Raw genomic sequence first — 20,497 nt, 5'->3', positions numbered from 1 at the left:
GGGGCAGAGACGCGTGACTGAGCAGGACAAACACGTCTACGCTCCGATCGAGAGCACAATCACCGGCTACGTTTCCATCGAATGAACCAACGCAGCAGAGAGATGCCGTTAATGTGGCGTCTCCATTATTTTAGGACAATGACCCAGCCTCAGTTTAAATCGTCAACACTGCATTTCCCAGCGGCACCAACCTCGTTCTGCAGCTCGTCGTCACTCTTGAGGGAAGCCAGCATTTCAAACAGGGAGGCGCACAGCTCGTCTGGACTGGATGACATCATATTGCCCCCGTCGAGATACTTCTCGACCTCCCTTCTCAGGACGGCTCCGTCTCCGGAACTCAGGCAACTCATTTCCTTCTCACTGTTGCTTTTCCTCCCACTCTCCTGGTTGCTGAGGAAGTTGATGAAGTCCAAGTTGACTTTCTCCTCATTGGTCCCTGAGAGAGGTAGCTCCTCCATGGGGTCAAGGGAATAGCAATCGTATGAGAAGGCTATATTGCACCCGAAAGGAGAGCCTTGTTGAGGCCTGTGATGGGAAGTATGGGTCTGGACAAAGTCCTCCACTCTGGAGTCTCCGAGCGAGGCCACCAGCCGAGCCACAGAGGCGCACGAGGCTTCAGCTCTCGACGATGGAAAGGGGCCAAACATTTGTTTGATGGCCCGGGTCTCCTCTGTGCCCACGTGGTCTTTGTTGTGAAAGGTCTCAAAAAGAAAGACAGCAGCACTTTCAATGGCCTCCTGACCATGTTCAGCCCCCACTGTAAGACAAAACACAACATATTTACACTTTCGTACTTTGTGTCATCACTGCCAGAAGCAGACTCCCCTCCCCCTCCTGGCTTCATCACTCAACTCTAACCAAGAACGATCGACGATAGGAAAACAAGAGCAGAGAAAAAATGGGTAGTCTCATCAGCGGTGTGAAGACACTGATGCTGTACTTTCCTGTGCTTAAACATTACTGGAGTAAGACCATGTTACACTACTTCAGTGGTTCTCAAATGGCGGGGCGATGTCAGGGGGGGCGCCTGTGACCGCGGAGAAAACGCTTTTCTTCCCGTACAAGATTAAAGTGTAATTGCACATCCATTCCAGTAGTCGGCAGTGGCGCCCTGATTGTCAGAGTGTGCGCAGGGATTATTAACAGAAGAAGAGCGGTTGTAAACAAACCTTCAAGACACAGCGCGGAGAAATATTTAAAAAGAGTAAAAGAGAGACGGACAGAGACGGAGATAAAACAAAGGAAGGTCAGTCGAAAGCAAAGACGAGGAAGTATGACGTAGCGTCTGTAGCGTACGTAGCGCTTAGCTTCACCGTGACTCCGGTGGGAGAAGAAGAAAGACCTGCCTTCCTCATTTTGCTAAAAGCACAATTGTTTTTTCATTTTGGTTTTGTAGGTTAAAGTGTTTTATATTTTGTGCTCCCTAGTTAATGATCAATTTTAATTTATTATTATTTACTGATGTTATTTAATTTAATTTATTATTTAATTGTATAAATTGTAGTTTAAGGATTAAAATTTCAGGCAAATTGATGCACTTCAAATATTTTGTTGCAGACTTTAAAAAAATGGTAATAAAGTTATTCTTTGTTGTAAGTTGATTTATATTTCTTTCTTTTTCATATTTCTTTGTATGTTAATAAGGATACAAGACTGTTTTTTGGGGGGGGGGGCGCGAAATGTTTTTTTCTTCCTAGGGGGGGCGCGACAGAAAAGAATCGAGAAGCACTGCACTACTTCATGTTTTTATTACACTGCATTTCAAAAGGAAGCATTGTGCTCAGTGTTCTGGAAAAGGCTTAAGTGAGATACTTTAACATAATTATCGTTACTTGAAGTTCTGTTTTGCTCAACGTGCTACTTTCTCTTAACTTTTGAACCGAGACATAACACGATGTGATACGTTGCGTTTTAAGACACGGTTGGGAGCCAAAGCCGACAGCCTAACCACAAACTGTCCTTATCTTACAAAGCAGCTACCTACCTAGCCTACTTCTACGTCATTTCTGCGTATGAAGATGCCGTTACACCACAGCCCATACTAGTGAAACTTGTAACGCAACTTTATATGTTCGCTCTCTTTGTGCAAAGATTCTCGTTTTAATCAAGCTCTCAAAGATAGTTGTTGTTGAAGACTATTAGAAAAAAATCCACCACATCAATCAGTCAATTAAAGTTATGCTAGATATATTGAGCTGATTCCACTAAGAATCAAAAATGAAACATTTAAAAATTAAAATTAAAACAATTGCTCTGCAAATAACTGATTACTTATGTTTACATTTACAGTGGAACCTCGGTTCTTGAATGACTCGGTAGTCGAACAGATTTTCGGAGTTTGAACACACGAGGAGTCGAGGCGAAACAAAGAGGTGTGAATACGAATAGAGTCTAGGCCACATGTGTCAAACCTGTCCAGTGGAGGGCCGAGACACTCCAGGTTTTCTTTCCAACCATCTCTCCAGCAGCTGATCTCACTAATGAGTTCCTTCTCTCAAATCAGAGGTGTTGATAATTACAATCACCTGCTTTAGTAGCCGGCTGGAAGGAAAACCTGGAGTGTCTCGGCCCTCCACTGGACGGGTTTGACACCCCTGGTCTAGGCAAACTCAATTTTCGTCGAACCGAAAGGATAAAGTTCTATGTTCTGGCTCACCTGAAGAACTCAACATGACTGCACTTCATGTCTTGTTTCAATGTCCTCGATGCTGCTATGTCCCTCTGTACTTCAGCACTTTATTTTGTGAGGGTGAACGGTGTTATTTTAACTTGGAGCACTGTAACTGATGGGCCTGTATTATTTGTTATTATCTGAAGCAGAGGAAACACAACCCCCGCATGCGCAGTGTCCTCCATTTCTTGCGCGGCGTTAACTACAATAAAATACAATATTTTTTGCCCACAGACAGACCCGTTAGTTTTGAGTTTTTATCTTGGAGTTTGTCTTCCAGTTTTCATTTCTCACCATTATTCACATCATCACCCTTCTTCTTGCTCTCCAGAGAGAATTTGTCGTTGAAATGTTCCTTTTAGTTTTTGCACTCAGTGACTAGATTCAAACAAAAAGTTTATTTGACCACTGTGGAGAAGATGAAAGCAGCCATTTGGCTGTTATTTGAAGCAACTAGCTTGCTTCTTTGAGAGCATTTTAATTGGTTGAGATCTTTTTAATCTGTCTGGTTTTACCCTCGCCTGTCTAATCCTTTCTTTTCTCTCTGAATTTTCACTGTAATGGGACAATTAGTCTGTGTTGCACCCCCCCTTTGATGCTGCTAAACTATGCATTTTTTGTAATACTATGTAAATGGGTTTCAAGGGATTTACACCGGGCACTATGCGCCACTGCAGCTTGTACTTCCCTGAGGACAAGCTACAGAAGTTCAAAGTATGGCCAAGATTTAATGGCCATCAAAACGGTTACCGATGTATCAGTAGAAAAGATTAAGATAATTGTTGCAGCAATCAGAATAATCCCATCATTAAAATGGCAATTAGTGCATCAACTTTAATTGTCCCTTATCGTCCAATGAATAACGTTTGTTAAAGTCAGTGACGGAACCTGACTAGAGACGAGTTGCGTTCATGCTGGACCGCAAAAGGTTTACATAAAGTCAACGCATGATGTTGCCAGTAAGACGGCAGCCCGTGACGTGCAACTCTGAATAATGTGATGGCCTTTCTTAGATTTATTACGTTTAGTTATGTTTATTTCAGTTCAGTCATTCAGTCGTTAAAGTACCGACGGATTCTCCTGTTACTGGAACTGCTTTCAGCCGTGCCGCGGAGCAGGGCGCAGAGGCCAATTAAACGGACCAGTTTTTGCCTGAAAATGTGGGTCTCGGTTCGCTTGCAAGGGAACCCTGGTTCGGTTCGTATGCGGTGTGAAAGCTCACTGGACCAAACGCAGGACCTGATGTAAGTAGTGACGATATACGCAGTGCATCTCCAAAGTCCAAAAAACAAAAAGGTGGTGAAATATGTTATAAGTTCAGCTCCCCAATCGAACCGAGTCCACCTCCTTTCAGCCACTAAACAATAACATGTTTCAGAAGGTCATCTATTATCACCGATATGTGGGCCTGCAGAGGGTGTCCCTTTCCCACTCATTAACACAGGCATGGGCAAACTAAGGCCCGGGGGCTATATGCGGCCCGTTGGGCAATTTAATCTGGCCCGCCGAACTTGTCCAAATTATATCATTAAATTAAGTTTTATTATAATTAAACCCCAATATTTGACCTTTCCCCTGTAATGCTACCTGTAAAAGGCCAAATCCTTTCATGTAATGTCCTTTACATGTGATTTATATTAGCTCACACAAATTCTCCATCCATCTGTTCCTGGCCCGCCCCCTCTGGCTAATTTTAGAACCCATTGTGGCCCGCGAGTTTAAAAGTTTGCCCACCCCTGCATTAACACCTTCCAGTGAGCCTTCTTAGCTGTGGAATGGTCCAGTCAATGGTCCAATTGTTTTGATGTACAGTAGTCCCTCATTTTCCACGGGGGTTACGTTCCAAAAATAACCCGCAATAAGTGAAATCCGCAATGTAGTAATCTTTATTTATTTTTAATTATTATACATGTACATAAATGTTTTAAGGCTGTAAAACCCCTCACCACACCCTTTATACACGTTTAACAGGCAGGCATTAATCTAAATAGATTGTTTCAGTATTATAGAATGAAACCAAAGATCAAAACCTTTTCAGAACGAAACATTTGTTTGATGAATATAAATATATAGTACGTACAGTAAACGTTTTCCTGTTAATAATGTTAAGGCGTGCAGGTCGAGGAAAGAGCCGCTTGGAGTGCAGAAGAACAAATATTCTACTCGTGCTGTCTTTAGCCTCTCATGCTGCTTTATTGGATAGCTTAGCACAGCGGAACGGCAGCGGCTACATGTATCAACAGGAAGAAACAAAACCCAAAAGGGACGTGACGTTTATGCTCCTACAAAATAAAAGCCTCTTTTTACACAGAGAATAAGAGCGCTATAAAACAAACGCTTAACAAATAAACATGACAGCTTTTGATCAACCTACGAGGTTGAACACATGAGAAATGATTAATAGCAACTCGGCGTATTTCACAGTTCCTCCGACCGCGCCTTCGTCCTTGCACCGTTTCAAGGCGCGTTCAAGTGCAAATTAAAAATCTGAAATTGCACTAAAAAACTCCGCGAAGCAGCGAAGTCGTGGAAAATGAACCGCATTATATCGCGGGACTACTGTATATTGAAAATATTTCAAGCAGTTTGTCCAAAACTGCTATAAAAAGAACATTATTCTGCCATACAAAATGTTGAACAAGTTAACGGAACCTTTTATCCAGGTAAATCATTTTAGGATTGCATGACTCCCCACTCTCCCCCCCAGTTTCATGATAATCAAGTAATTTATATGAAAGTAATTAAAAGAACAAAACAAATAGATTAACTCCAATTGGTAATGTTCAAAACAAGAGTAAATTTAAAACAAAAAAATCACCACAAGAGTGGTGGGGAGGGGCACACAGGTTACTCCTCCCACTTCAGAATTATATGGAGTCTTTGTTGCTACAGGTTCAACCATTCTATGACGTCTCATGAATAGCCATCTGAAATATCCTACTAATAAACAGATTAGAAAAAAACATTTGCAAAAAAATACCTTGTGTAAATGAGGTACATAAACTTCCTGTCTATAAACAATTTTTAACTTACCTTTCTAACGTATTTGAGCAAACATGTGTTTATTTTTTGCCCTTACAGCGCATCATGCAGCAACAACATTTTTAATTTGACTCCTAATAGCCTAAAAAAAATAGTTCCATGAAGCTCACAATGATTGCACGTTGGCCTGACCAAGGTACCATAATATACGTATACTGCATGACTTCAGTGAATGCACGATGCTGAGAACTAGAGAAGCATAAACATCGAAAAATAGATTGAAAGAAAGTTCGAAGGATTAGAGGTTGAAGAGTTAATTACCAATCTGTTTGGCTGACAGAAGGAGGCTCTTCAGTTCCTGGCTGGCAGATTGCTGCTTAGCTTTGTCCTGGTGCTCAGTGCAAAATTGGATAATCTTCTGCCACGTCAGACCCCTTCTGGAAAATTGCTCCTGTCTCTTCAGTCGTTTGGTCTAACACAAACAAGTCACAAAAACAAAAGCAATTATATTTAATGAAGGTCAGTAGAAGTAAATGAAATTAGCAGTACTGTTCTACTAATAAACATATTTCTAACTCCCAATGTAATGTAGAATATTTGGTCTAAAACAATATTTCATGGTTCTGTGATCACACTCCGAAATCTTAGCAATTCCGAGAGTGCTGCATCCCACTGAAAAACATTTGACATGTTTTGTCTTTTCAGAGCCAGTTAAACCTCTATTTTGTGCCATTTTGCTGGAGGAAAAGAACCTGCCTAATAATTATGCACATATTGGTGTTAATCTCCTCAGGCTCATTACACAGATACACATTGTTCGATATGTATAAATCCACCAAGTATTCAGGTTTATACAGCTCGGTGTTGGTAAATATGCATAAAAAATATGTAATGGCCAAAATACTCACTTGCCTAATAAATGTGCACACAGTGTATGCAGGGAAAAGAATGCCGAGGACGGATCCACAAGGTAAGAGGTGAAGAGGAAGGAGAATATAGAGACCAAGGGTATTGAAAGAAGGGCTGCTTTAGCAGAAGGAAACAAGAAAAGGTAGAAACAGGACGAGGAGGAAGCAAAGAAGAACTAGAAAACGACAATCAGAGATTGCAGACCCCGCCTCCAAAAGACTATTGGATCTTGTGAGACAGTAAACAGGGCTTCCGGATCAGAGGGGCCAAACCTGCTCTAGCTTGCTGCTCTGGAACGTACTACAAGACTCCTTCTGGACTCTTTTTCCCATCATGCCATTCGTGTCCCTCCCTCTTAAAGTGACAGTTTACAGCAGAGGCACAATTCCAGATGTAAAAATAATTCTAGAATCTGGATCCAGATCCGGATCAACGCCATTCTCGGGGAGGACCGAGCCACGGACAGAACCTTGCTTGTGTAAAAATTTCAAGTGGATTGGGTTACGGGTTTTTGAGTTATGCGCTCGGACAGACAAACAAACAAACAAACGCACCCAATTGCAATACCCTCGCCTCCTCTTCGGCGAGGGTAACAAGGAGAAGAACTAGAATCTCCAGTCATAACATGCCTCACACTGAAGCGTACATGCAGGCCAATCAAGTATTTTCTGAAAAACAATTAGGATTTATATCTGGCCATTCAACCAACCCCAGCTCCTATGGCTGCGAGAGGAGCGGACCTCCATCCATGACCGTGGTATTAATGTGATCTATTGTGACTTACAGATCAAGTCCCTTACAGGTTACTTTATAAACCTGGCAGGATCTGGCACTAGTGGTGAAGTACGTGGACTGATGCATTCATCCCTATCAGATAAGACTCAAAAGGAATGTGGTTATCAATTGTGAAAGCTCATCCAGTGCAGCAACATTGCTCTACACCACCAATTTTTACTTTTTAACTGTCCCTGAATGACAACTGACCGACATTTGAAATTTGGAACACATTAAATGTGTCAAGATCTAACAAAAAGGACCTCGGTGCCGCGGCCAAAACCAAACAGGAACTCCATAATTTTTATCCTTCCATTCATCTTCTTCGACCTTTCCGCTTTGAGGTCATGGGAGTAGCTGGAGCCTATCCCAGCTGGCTATAGGCAAGAAGCAGGGTACACCCCGAAGGCATCGCCAGCACATTGCAAGGCCAGTGACAGACAACCATTCACACGCACACTACGGACAATTTTGAGTATTCAATTCACCTAAGTTGCATGCTTTTCTTGCTGTGAGGCGACAGCGCTAACCACTACACCACCAAGCAGCCCTCCATCATTTTCAATAGAGTTCAATATATTTTTCAGGTGCGGTCACAATGGTACCTGAGGTTTTTGTCATGAAACAGCTTGCTCTTATAGCTCACCTTTTCATGATCTTATCTTTCCCAATCTTCATTTGTCGCATAGCGGCCCCTCCCAAAGACTTTACCAACACTGGTCCTGATTTAGGCCCGACTACATCACTTGGTGTTTCACTTCAAGGATCAAAAACATGCGATTTCGGTGAATCGATTGCTCCAACTTGTCCGTCGTTTATGAGTGTACGTTGCCGCTCTCTGTGTGGCCCCCTGATGCGCCGGCGGATCGAAATGGGCGTGAGGATCGGGCATATCACTGAGCATATTGAAATGGATCTATGTATGTAATTGACACATATCGCTTTAAGCACACGTGTATTACATTACGATTTCGTATAAAGCATCTTGGTGCCATGCCATGAACTCCTCAGAACGTTTCTGTCTGGATCAGGGCGTACTTTTCTGCACTGGATCCGCAGCAGGAGAGCTAATCATGAGAGAGAATGCTGCCGTCTTCACCACACCGACAGCAGTGTTAAAAAAAAAAGAAAAACAGATCTTTGACTGCTTTTCATTTGTTTCATGTAACATATTTTCCAATGCATAGTCTCTGTCCACTGGTCAGAATGGACAGATGTGTCCATCCTCGTCACTCTGAGAAAATCATCATCAGCCACATCCAGCCTTAAACTGGTCTCCATTCACCGCTACATATTAGAAGCGTGTGATCAGAATTAGTATCCTGTTATAGATCCCAGAGGGAAACCCTTTTTGCAAGAGTGCCACACAACAAAACAGAAGAAATGAACACGCGGCACACAGCGCAGTGATAGAACTATAACAGAAAGGTAGAAGTTGTATATTTTTATTGCCACATGAAGGAACGACCTTCTATGGCGTTCAGTTTTTGTGGGGGGTGGTCTCAGTCCGTTTGCGCCTGTGTTGATGGTTCAGGCTGAATGTTCAGGTGCTGAGATATGAATACCTGGCCTAGACAGAGCGCTGCGGGCTTTTCTAAATTTCCCACAATGCTTTGCTGTTAGCCATATGCAAAGGTTTTGTTTACACGCAGTGTTGCTGATTGTTCATCCAGTGATAATGCTGACGACGTGTGCTGTTGTAAACCGTCACGAGAGCATGGATTGCTGCAATCAACCGATCCGATGCGACGTGCTACGACCAACTTCGTGTTGGCTCGGATGAATGAGACCCACATTTCATATTAAATGAATGTGTTTGGTCATAAAGTAGTTTGGATTGTGTGAGCAGAGCTCTTTGTAGACTGAAGCCACGTGATCCTACACTGGATGCTCCGAGAATAAGCACCAGCCGATCCAATGATACCGTTAGAAAACTACTTGCTCTAAAGTCTGTTTGTTCATTTAATGATCGCTTTAAATAGATGTAACTTAATTCTGGTGATGTCGTGATCTTCACGGCACTCGGACGTGTCGATCTCGTAAGGACCTTTGCCCCCAATCACAGCTGTTTCCTCCATTTAACGAGTAAAAGTCTTCTTGTCTCATGACTCGGAATACTTCATGTATACTTCATCAAACGAAGAGTTAATGTCCAGTGAATACTTGGGGAAAATGGGGCGTGTCATGATTAGCGATCACGTCTCTGTAAACAAAGCCTTGACATACGGCCGGCGGCCATTGCGTTGGGATACTGTTACGACAATGTGATGTTTGTAAAAGCATGTGCAACATGCAGATTACTACCTGCACGGTGTGTATTTTAAACATCTGCCCAATGGGAGGGTGGCATCCTGAATGTTTGAGTCTTAATCAGGTGGAGCTGAAGGTACGAACGCGCCTCCCAAGCACCGCTTCAGGTTGCTCCTGCAGCTCGTGATACGTCTTCCGCTACATCTCTTGCTGTGGCGTTGGGAGGATCTTCCTCGGACGCCGGTCCCAGCTGGCAACCAGGGTCAGTGACCAGAGGATCCAACCCCCAGTCCTCCCCCCTCCAGTTCTCTGTGAGCTCGTCCTGATTTTGGCGAGCCAACTGGTGTACATTTTGTGGCTTCAGTTTCATTAGTTGTCAGCACTAGAACGGGTTTCGTGAGAGACTTTGGGGAACAGTTTATTTTGGCCAGAGATAAGCTTCTTCATAATATTTATTTTAAATATCTGTTCACTGTGTATAATTCTTTTTCTTTTTTTCCCTCTTCAAAATTTAGATTCACCTTTATGTTGCATCCTTAGACTGCTAGACTGGGACGGTGAGAGGGGGGGTGATGAAGACCTCTGTCAGAGACGGATGTCTTCGAGGTCCGCAATGTGGACATCCATTGTCTTCAAATGTGTTTTTTGGTACTTTCACATACCCTTTACAATATCTAAATAAATGAAGTGGTGTCGTTTCTTCTGCTGAGCATCACTGACCGTGTGAACTCTGACCCCTCAGCATAAAAGAGAGCCCACTGACATGTGCAAGCTGTGCCATCGAGCATCATTCTGTCAGCCAAACAGCTAACATTCAAAACAAAAACGCAGAATGAAAATAAAGAGAATTAACCTGTGGCAAGGCGGATTTGTACAAAATGACATTTAAAATCAAAACTAAAGCACGCCTGCTGCCACACAACAGGACGGCAACGTGTAAACAAACACTTAGTCTTCAGTAGATGACAGACTAACTCCTGATGTGTTAAAGACGAGCAGCGTTGCAACAGGAGGATGAGATGAGACTTTAGCACTGACGCTACCTCCTGATCCGTCGGCTCCCCTCACCTTCAGATCGTGCAGCTGGGGGCTGAAGTCCTCCTTCTTGCTGACGTTGGAGAAGGAGCGCAGCGCTCCTGTGAGCCGCGGAGGAGACATCCTCGGCTCAGCTGTATTTCTATGAATGGGAAACAGCGTTCAGTGTGAACTCACGGGCTCGTTTGACAAGAGCTCCAAAAGCAAACGTAAACGAAGATACCGACTAAAGTAACAACCAGCCCAACGGGGCCTCCAGCAGTAATCGATACTGATGCCAGTAAAAAATGAGATTATTCAACTGAGCAGTTCAAGCTTTGACAGTAACCTGGACGCGGGAAGTCGAGTTAGTGTTTTTTAATTTGTTATTTTGCATCTGTGGTGTAAATTATTTTTATTTTATTATTATTTTGCATCAATTGAGTAATTTAATATTGGTTTAGTTTTTATTTGTATTGTTAAATGTCGATGATTTATGTACTAAGGACTTTCAACGGAAACAAGACCGCAAGAAATGCTCCTCTTAGACAGGATGTTTGACTGTACTCGTACTGTAATACATGCTACTGTGTGACTGTACTCGTACTGTAATACATGCTACTGTTTGACTGTACTCGTACTGTAATACATACTACTGTTTGACTGTACTCGTACCGTAATACATGCTACTGTTTGACTGTACTCGTACTGTAATACATGCTACTGTTTGACTGTATTTGTACTGTAATACATGCTACTGTTTGACTGTACTCGTACTGTAATACATGCTACTGTTTGACTGTACTTGTACTGTAATACATGCTACTGTTTGACTGTACTCGTACTGTAATACATGGTACTGTTTGACTGTACTCGTACTGTAATACATGGTACTGTTTGACTGTACTCGTACTGTAATACATGCTACTGTTTGACTGTATTTGTACTGTAATACATACTACTGTTTGACTGTACTCGTACTGTAATACATGCTACTGTTTGACTGTATTTGTACTGTAATACATACTACTGTTTGACTGTATTTGTACTGTAATACATGCTACTGTTTGACTGTACTCGTACTGTAATACATGCTACTGTGTGACTGTACTTGTACCCTAACATTATATCTAATAAATATATTCATCCTCATCGAAGCAGCTGAATTACGTCAACGGGGGTCATTACGACTGCATGGCGAACCGGACTCTGTCTGCTATTAAGCCCAATTCAGCTGCTTGACTTCACTACGGCTGCTAGCTAGCTAGCCGGGTAGCCTTTCAGTATGTTAGCGGTGTTAGCTAGCTAGCCGGGTAGCCTTTCAGTATGTTAGCGGTGTTAGCTAGCTAGCCGGGTAGGCTCTCAGTCTGTTAGCGGTGTTAGCTAGCTAGCCGGGTAGCCTTTCAGTCTGTTAGCGGTGTTAGCTAGCTAGCCGGGTAGGCTCTCAGTTTGTTAGCGGTGTTAGCTGGCTAGCCCGGTAGCCTTTCAGTATGTTAGCGGTGTTAGCTAGCTAGCCGGGTAGCCTTTCAGTCTGTTAGCGGTGTTAGCTGCAGCAGGGAGAATAAAACACTCCGAGTTGAAGCGAAAATATACCTGACAAGGTGAGACCTCTCAAAGCGCTGCTTTTAACACTCCTTAGACGACGAAAGTCAAGAACGCGTGAGTGCTAGCCGGCACACATCAACAGGAAATACCTGGACGCTAGAAACTGTGGGAGCTGTAGTTTACATAGCTCTAAAATGAAATCGGCCATCGATTAAATGACTGCATTTCCCAATGTTACCGAGTGGCGCTTTAATTTAAAGTGACACCGACATTTAAAAAAAACTTACTTAAAACAAACACTCTTTGCTGCTGCTCGACCGAGAGAGCATGATTTAAATTTGAATGTAATTTTTTTTTTAAACCAATTGCGTCTCAAGTTTTTGGTTCAAAGCATTTCCAAAAGCAGACAGGGGGGCGGAGCTTTCAGTCATCAAGCTCCTTTATTGTGGAATCAGCTCCCTGATTGGTTCGTGAGGCAGACGCCATCAGTAGACTAAAGACTCATGATGATGAATACAGTATATTTATTAGATAGAATGTTAGAGCAGTACAAGTACAGTCAAACAATATAATGTATTACAATACAAGTACAGTCAAACAATAGTATGTATTACAGTACAAGTACAGTCAAACAGTAGCATGTATTACAGTACAAGTACAGTCAAACAATAGTATGTATTACAGTACAAGTACAGTAAAACAATATAATATATTACAATACAAGTACAATAAAACAATAGAATGTATTACAGTACAAGTACAGTCAAACAATATAATGTATTACAATACAAGTACAGTCAAACAGTAGCATGTATTACAGTACAAGTACAGTCAAACAATAGTATGTATTATAGTACAAGTACAGTCAAACAATATAATATATTACAATACAAGTACAGTCAAACAATAGTATGTATTACAGTACAAGTACAGTCAAACAGTAGCATGTATTACAGTACAAGTACAGTCAAACAATAGTATGTATTACAGTACAAGTACAGTAAAACAATATAATATATTACAATACAAGTACAATAAAACAATAGAATGTATTACAGTACAAGTACAGTCAAACTGTAGCATGTATTACAGTACAAGTACAGTCAAACAATAGTATGTATTTCAGTACAAGTACAGTCAAACTGTAGCATGTATTACAGTACAAGTACAGTCAAACAATAGTATGTATTTCAGTACAAGTACAGTAAAACAATATAATGTATTACAATACAAGTACAGTCAAACAGTAGCATGTATTACAGCACAAGTACATCAAACAATAGTATGTACTATTGGGGGGTGATTGATCCGGAGAGAGTCGTGGTGACTATCTACGTTTCTGTCCCCCTGAAAGGTGTATTTTTAGGGCCGTTTTGAAGGAGGCCAAAGAGGTGCATGTTTTGAGGTACCTTTTTAACAAAGCTGATAGTTAATCAATGCAATAATCAATATGCTGTCATAGGCCGATACTGGTGGCAGAACCTTCTGTGCCTGTTAAAGGGAGGTTTATCCTTGCATCCGTCGCCACAGTTCTTGCTCTTGTGGGTCAAGCTGGGTTCTGTGTTTCCCTGCAGGTCTTCCCGTGCTCCACCTGTAAAGGGCCTTGAGATGACTTTATGTTGTGAACTGGCGCTCTATAAATAAAGTTGAATTGAATGTCAATAACCTTTATTTTCATGGCTGGCCAGCATGCTCCCCTTCCAGGCCTCTTCCAGCTGAGGCGACACTAAGCCGATTCACCTGAGATCTCTCTCAGCTTCAGGTGTCGTAACGTACCGAACCTTTGCGGTGAAGCAGAAGCTGAGTCTGAAAACACATCCGCAATTCTCAGCCGACATCATATACATTTCATAGTTTAGTGTGCTTAGGTGGTGTAGATTCTCATTCACCTTTTTATCATTTAGTGATGAAGGTTGCTAATGTTGTAACATATTGTCGCTACCTGTTCGATCAGTGGGGGGGGGGAACTTTTTGACTCGCGGGCCACAATGGCTTCTAAAATTTCCCTGAGGGGCCGGGCCAGGAGCAGATTACATGATAAATGACATGTAAAAGCCATTACATGAAAGGATTTGGCCTTTTACAGGTAGCATTACAGGGAAAAAGGTAAAATGAATGAGGTTGAATTAGAATACAATTTAATTTAATGATATAATTTGGACCAGTTTGGCCGGCCGGATTAAAAAGCCCAAGGGGCCGCATATGGCCACGGGCCGTAGTTTGCCCATGCCTGGTATAGGCTGATGAGGTTTCAGGTGTGAAACAAACAATTGATATCAACAGATTTATTATAGAGTGGAAAATGATTTGCAGATGTACTCTAAACGTACTTTGAAGGTAACATATTATACCCTTTTACCACAGTTTGCTCGAGAGCAGTGCTTCTCAATTGTTTTCTGCTACGACCCCCCCCAGGAAAAACTATACTATACAACAATAAATAATATAATTTGTCAATAAAATTGTTCAGTGTACCTCTGCATAACATTGTATCTTTATTAACACTAACAAGAAATATGGATCAACAAACAACAAAGAATAACTTCATTAACATTGTTTTTAAATTTGCCTGAAATTAAAATAAATAAATAAATACATTAAATCCTTGTTTAAACTACTAACATTTTTTGACCAACTGAACCTTTTGATACTGAAAAATAAAATAAAACCAAAACGAAATGCTGAATTCAAACTGATTGGACCGGTCTTCCGTGTTCAGGTTCTGCGGCTGGTTTTTTGATTGTGGCCTTCGCTTGTTGTTTTAGAACAGCACTCACTGTTGCTTCTTTTGTTCCGTAGTTTACACGCTCTGCCACCTCTTTGTGCCATCGTGGCCACGAGTCTCTGGAACACCCATTGGTGCCCTGAAGGCCACTGACGTCTTGTCACCTGTAGCTTCCTTAGCTTGCTGGGCAGCAACGAGGCTGTTTCCATGGGAACCACAGGAGCCCTTGCTTTCAATGACATCTTTCGCTTCTGATTGATTATCCATTATAATCCAGTGAAACACAAAACATGTAACATGACTGCCTGCCAAATATTTGAGGATAAATCATGAATCTTTTTCTTCTTTCTTCTTTTTAATGAAGTTGTTTTTAATCTCTTTCTTTCAATGGGCTGCTTTTAACCGTTTACGCCTTATATCCATCTCCTTGTTTTTGACTCTCCTCCGACCTGCCATTCTCTCTCTCTCTCTCTCTCTCTCTCTCTCAACCCAGCCGGTCAGACAGATGGCCGTCCACCATGAGCCTAGGTTCTGTCCAAGGTTTCTGCCTGTTAAAGGGAAGTTTTTTCTTGCCTCCGTTGCCAAAGTTCTTGCTCTTGTGGGTGAAGTTGGGTTCTGTGTTTCCCTGCTACTCCTGTAAAGTCCTTGAGATGACTTTCTGTTCTGATCTGGAGTTATAGAAATAAAACTGAATTGAATAAGTACCTGATTATTAACTGCTAATATATTTACTACCCCCAAATATTACCATGTAATAAATGAGCTGCGATGTACATTGTTTGGTATGGAAGTGTGTTGCTGTATTGCACATTTCAATGATGGCTGTAAAACATTTGTTACTCCCTTAGAGTAATTTTAACATTAAATTTTAACATTAAAACCCCATTTACAGATTAAAAATCAGTTACAAATACACATCAACTCTGATTCACTTTTACTTTTCAGCATTTTACAAAAACAAATGTCTGCACAAAGCTCTTGCGGGCCACAAATAAAGACGTGGCGGGCCACATTGGCCCCCGGGCCTTGAGTTTGACACATATGCTCTAGAGGAAAGTCTGGATCACCAAGTTCTCAGGAGATCTGAGGAAGAAGAGAGAAAGCATAGTGAGAGCCACAAACACTGACCCAGCAACCTCCACTGACTCAGAGATCTGTGGGCGGAGTTAACTCTAAACGAGTTTTGATTGGTGCTGGAGTGGTGGATCTGGCATGCGTGAAACCTTCACCTAAGAACGGGGCAGCCATCCCGGACCCAACAATGGCAACATGAGCCCCCAGATCACCCCAAGCAGCCACAGCAACCCGAGAACGACCACCAGGGCCACCCCAGAGCCACACGCAGAAGAACCAGCCCAGGGCCCGGGAGGGACCCCCAGGGCCCCCCCAGAGCCACACGCAAAAGAACCAGCCCAGGGCCCGGGGGCGACCTACACCAACACAGCCGATGAAACCAAGGCCAGCGCAAGTTAACGCAGACACTGGGACGCACGCACATCTACTGCACAATTCCCCAATGTGAAGACACAGCGCAATTTCTTCCAGACGCGTTTCAGGAGGCGATTCCAGACCGACCCAAACCACGGAGGATTCACTGGATGCTTTATTTACCTGTTTGGGGTTAATAAGGACCCAAAATCACCAGAATAGTGTAGGAACATGCCCCCCCTCCCAGGTTGTCATCAACATCATATCTATATGATTGTCACGACCCGATGACCTTTGTTCTCGCGTCGCCATGGAGACTGATATGGTGAGACGCAACGACCACTGCAAACTGAAGGTTGTTTGAGCGCAGCTGAAGTTGGTCACGCAGTGATGTTAAGAGCAGCCTGCTTCATTCCTCCAATCAAATGACCGATCAGGAATAAGCAGTAACCCCCCCCCCCCCCCCCCGCCTGCTCCCCCTCTCCCTCTCTCTCTCTCTCTGAGTAGCGTCCACGGAATCTGTGGCTACGCCTCGAGAGAACTTTACTCTGGAGAACAGTTGGAGACTGATTCACACTTCAGTTATATCTGCCTCTCCTTCTATCCCGGGCACACGCACACACACGCACACGCACACACGCACACGCACACGCACACACCTCCCTGAGTCCACACTAAAGGCCGAGGCTTGTGAAATACGATGCATCAGTTTGAGTTTAATGCGTTTGTATTTCGTCCCGATCTCGCTGCAGCCGGCAGGAAGCCCCGTCTGTGGACGACGTGACCGAGGGCAAAGGCAAAGATGAAGCGAGCAGCGGAGAGCCCCAAAGAGCTGCAGCCCGAAATACTGACACGCTCGGGAAGGAGCTGCAGCATATACACATATATATATTTACATACGTACTTAACAATGTACTCATAGGTCTGCGTAGAGGAGCCGAGCTTCAGGGCGACGCTGCAGCTCCAGCGCTGGTTTGAGTGTTTCCAGACGCCGGAACGGATTCAATCGTTTTCAGTTATTCGATATGGAAAATATTCTTTTGACATATGAGCGATTTGAGTTATGAGATCGGACCGGGAACGAAGTATACTCGTGTGTCAAGGTATTACTGTATATGAAAAAAAATACACCATCCCTGGAGGTCAGCGCTTGTCTGCATGTGTTGGTTTAAGAACTGCGACAGTAATGGCGGCGCGATGAACGGAGGCGGAGCGGAGAAGGAGGTTATACTTCAGGTTATACTTCTCAGCCAGGACTGTTGTACCTCAGTACCATTTATATGTATGTCCATCATTCAACGTTTCATGCTGCGCTGTGGGGAGCTGGAGGTGCATGTGTGTGTGTGTGTGTGTGGAGCGGGGGGGGGGGGGCGGCGGTTGGGAATCAAAGACCGCTTTGATGATGATGAATATATTTATTAGATAGAATGTTAGAGTACAAGTACAGTCACACAGTAGCATGTATTACAGTACAAGTACAGTCAAACATCCTGTCTAAGAGGAGCATTTCTAAAAAGCCCTTGCGGTCTTGTTTCCGTTGAAAGTCCTTCGTACATAAATCATCCACAATTAACAATACAAATTTAAACAATACAAATAAAAATAAAACCAATATTCAATAACTCAATTGATGCAACGTAACATTAGAAAAAATAAAATAAAATGATTTTACACCACCGATGCAAACTAACAATTAATCTAAAATAAATTACACCACTGATGCAAAATGACAATGAATGACAATAGATTACTAAGACAATTAATATGTACAACATAGGTGGACAAAAAAAGGGGGGGGGGTGATTGATCCGGAGAGAGTCGTGATGACTATCTCCGTTTCTGTCCCCCTGAAAGGTGTATTTTTAGGGCCGTTTTGAAGGAGGCCAAAGAGGTGCATGTTTTGAGGGCGGGAGTCAAACAGTTCCACCCTTGGGGGGCAGTATTGTAAAAAGATGATTTACCCATGTTAGTCCTGTAGGAGGGGGTAATCAGGTTGTTGCTTGAGCTCCCTCTAGTGTTGTGGCTGTGGGTGTCACTAAATCTGTGGAGGTGTTCCGTCAGGTCTGCAGGGATTGAGGGGACTGAGGGCAGAGCTGCATTGACTATTTTAAATGCCAATCCCATTTTGAGTTGTTTAACCCTGTCTTCTACCCTGAGCCATTTTAGGCTAGCAAAATGTCCAGGAAGAAGGTGGGTCATGGGCCCCAGATTGAGGAGTAGCCGAATCAGTTTGTTTTGGGAGGTTTGGAGCCTGGTTTTCAGGGACACTTTGATGTTTGAATACCAGGAGGTGCTAGCATAGTCAAAGAGGGGCTGAACGAGGCTCCAGCAAGCGTCCGGAGAGCACTTTTGTTGACAAAAGCAGACATTCTGCCCAAAAATCTTGTTCTCTGATTGACTTTTTTGATCACCTTAGTTGCCATACTATCGCCAGACAGGTATTTGTCAAGAACACAGCCCGAAGTTAAAGCTGTCAGAAGTGGGATGTTTAATTTCAGATCAGACCTCCTTCACCTCTAACTTGTATATCTTGATGCTATTACAGTATTTCTGCCCCCCCCCCCCCCCCCCCTTTGTGGTGAAACATTAAAGACAAATGTTCAGGCTAAAAAACGACGAGTTTGCCAAACAGACTCGTAGTTTCAATGCGGAGTCGTCCGGATTCCTCCCCCAGGACTGAATCCGCATCCACAGCAGCTACAATGATTTTAGGGTCAGTCCTCGAACACGACGGCTGGGACGGGACCCGAGACGGGACCCGAGACGGGACCCGAGACGGGACCCGAGACGGGACCCGAGACGGGATCCGAGTCGGGACCCGAGACGGGACCCGAGACGGGATCCGAGTCGGGACCCGAGACGGGACCCGAGTCGGGACCCGAGACGTGATGGACAACCGTGCGGCGGGACAAACCGCAGCGTTTGACTTTGTGACCACCTGCAGGAGGCTCGGAGGAGAGCTGCACAGAAAGAGATTCCTGATCTACTGTAATCACATTACTGATGTAATCACATTACTAATGTAATCACATTACTAATGTAATCACATTACTAATGTAATCACATTACCGATGTAATCACATTACTAATGTAATCACATTACTGATGTAATCACATTACTGATGTAATCACATTACTAATGTAATCACATTACTGATGTAATCACATTACTGATGTAATCACATTACTAATGTAATCACATTACTACTGTAATCACATTACTGATGTAATCACATTACTGATGTAATCACATTACTGATGTAATCACATTAGTAATGTAATCACATTACTGATGTAATCACATTACTGATGTAATCACATTACTAATGTAATCACATTACTGATGTAATCACATTACTGTCATTCGTCCCGATCACATTGGGACTCCACCAGTCCGTGCGCGGATGCGTGCCCACGTTGTCCTTTACAGTCCACGGGGCTTCTGGACTGAAGCATCCAGATTAAGGACTGGAGCGAGGCGCGCACGACTCATCCCGTCATCCAGCGCCCCCCCCCGTCCGACAGGAGGCGTGACTCCCCCACGGCCGGAGCGCAGTGCTCCCAGACTCGAGGACGAGGGAAACGACGCGCCAACAACTTGTTCGTGACGCACCGGCGACACTGCGCGGCTCCAGCTCCGTGAGGTAAGCGCGTTCTTTTGTGCGTGTGTGTGTGTGTGTGTTTGCGTGTGTGACACACAGAAACCTTTCAGCGTCATTTCCAACTGTAAACGCGCAGAGCGCGCCTTTACGCACGTCGCCGGTTCGCTTTGGAGTTGATCTGTTCGTCTCAGCCTTTAAATGTCTCCAGAGCGGCGGGACCTCTCGTGTCTTTGTTGACCTCTGTCTGTGGACGCGTCTCCTCCTCCTCCTCCTCCTCCTCCTCCTCCGGACCTTATTGAACGGTCACGCGGACCCGCTTCACGGAGGACCCGCGTCTGGTTGTCTCTGCTGGGCGTCGGACCGGCCGCGTGTTTCCGTGCGTGCCGTTCCCGAGGACGCGACCTTTAGGTCAACGTTGTCCTCGCGCTGTCTGGACAGGAGACAGTTTTGTCCCGGACAGTGTCCCGGTAAGAATAGGACTAACCCTAAATTGAGTGCGCCTTTGCGCGCTTTACGCGCGGCTGTAGCGCAGCCTCCGCGCGCTTCGGATACTCTTATTAACAATGTACTCTGATGTACTCAGATGTACTCAGATGT

At 43.6% G+C, this 20,497-nt stretch overlaps 1 protein-coding gene across 1 annotated transcript in view; it reads right to left on the bottom strand.

Annotated features, from left to right (window-relative positions):
• ascc3 (activating signal cointegrator 1 complex subunit 3) overlaps positions 1–10,758 on the bottom strand; it is an 87,802-nt gene extending 77,044 nt beyond the window's left edge. The window contains exons 1-3 of the mRNA XM_068746803.1: positions 10,655–10,758; positions 5,975–6,125; positions 192–757 (exon numbers count right to left, since the gene is read on the bottom strand). Of these exons, the coding sequence (XP_068602904.1) occupies positions 192–757; positions 5,975–6,125; positions 10,655–10,744 (807 nt within the window). The 5' untranslated portion in view covers positions 10,745–10,758. The remainder of the gene's footprint in view (positions 1–191; positions 758–5,974; positions 6,126–10,654) is intronic.
• Positions 10,759–20,497: the final 9,739 nt, after the last annotated feature.

Source organism: Brachionichthys hirsutus, chromosome 13 (genome assembly GCF_040956055.1).
Source record: "Brachionichthys hirsutus isolate HB-005 chromosome 13, CSIRO-AGI_Bhir_v1, whole genome shotgun sequence".
Lineage (NCBI taxonomy): Eukaryota > Metazoa > Chordata > Actinopteri > Lophiiformes > Brachionichthyidae > Brachionichthys > Brachionichthys hirsutus.
The sequence above is the reverse complement of the archived record's forward strand: the minus strand, read 5'-3'. Positions and strand labels throughout refer to the sequence as shown.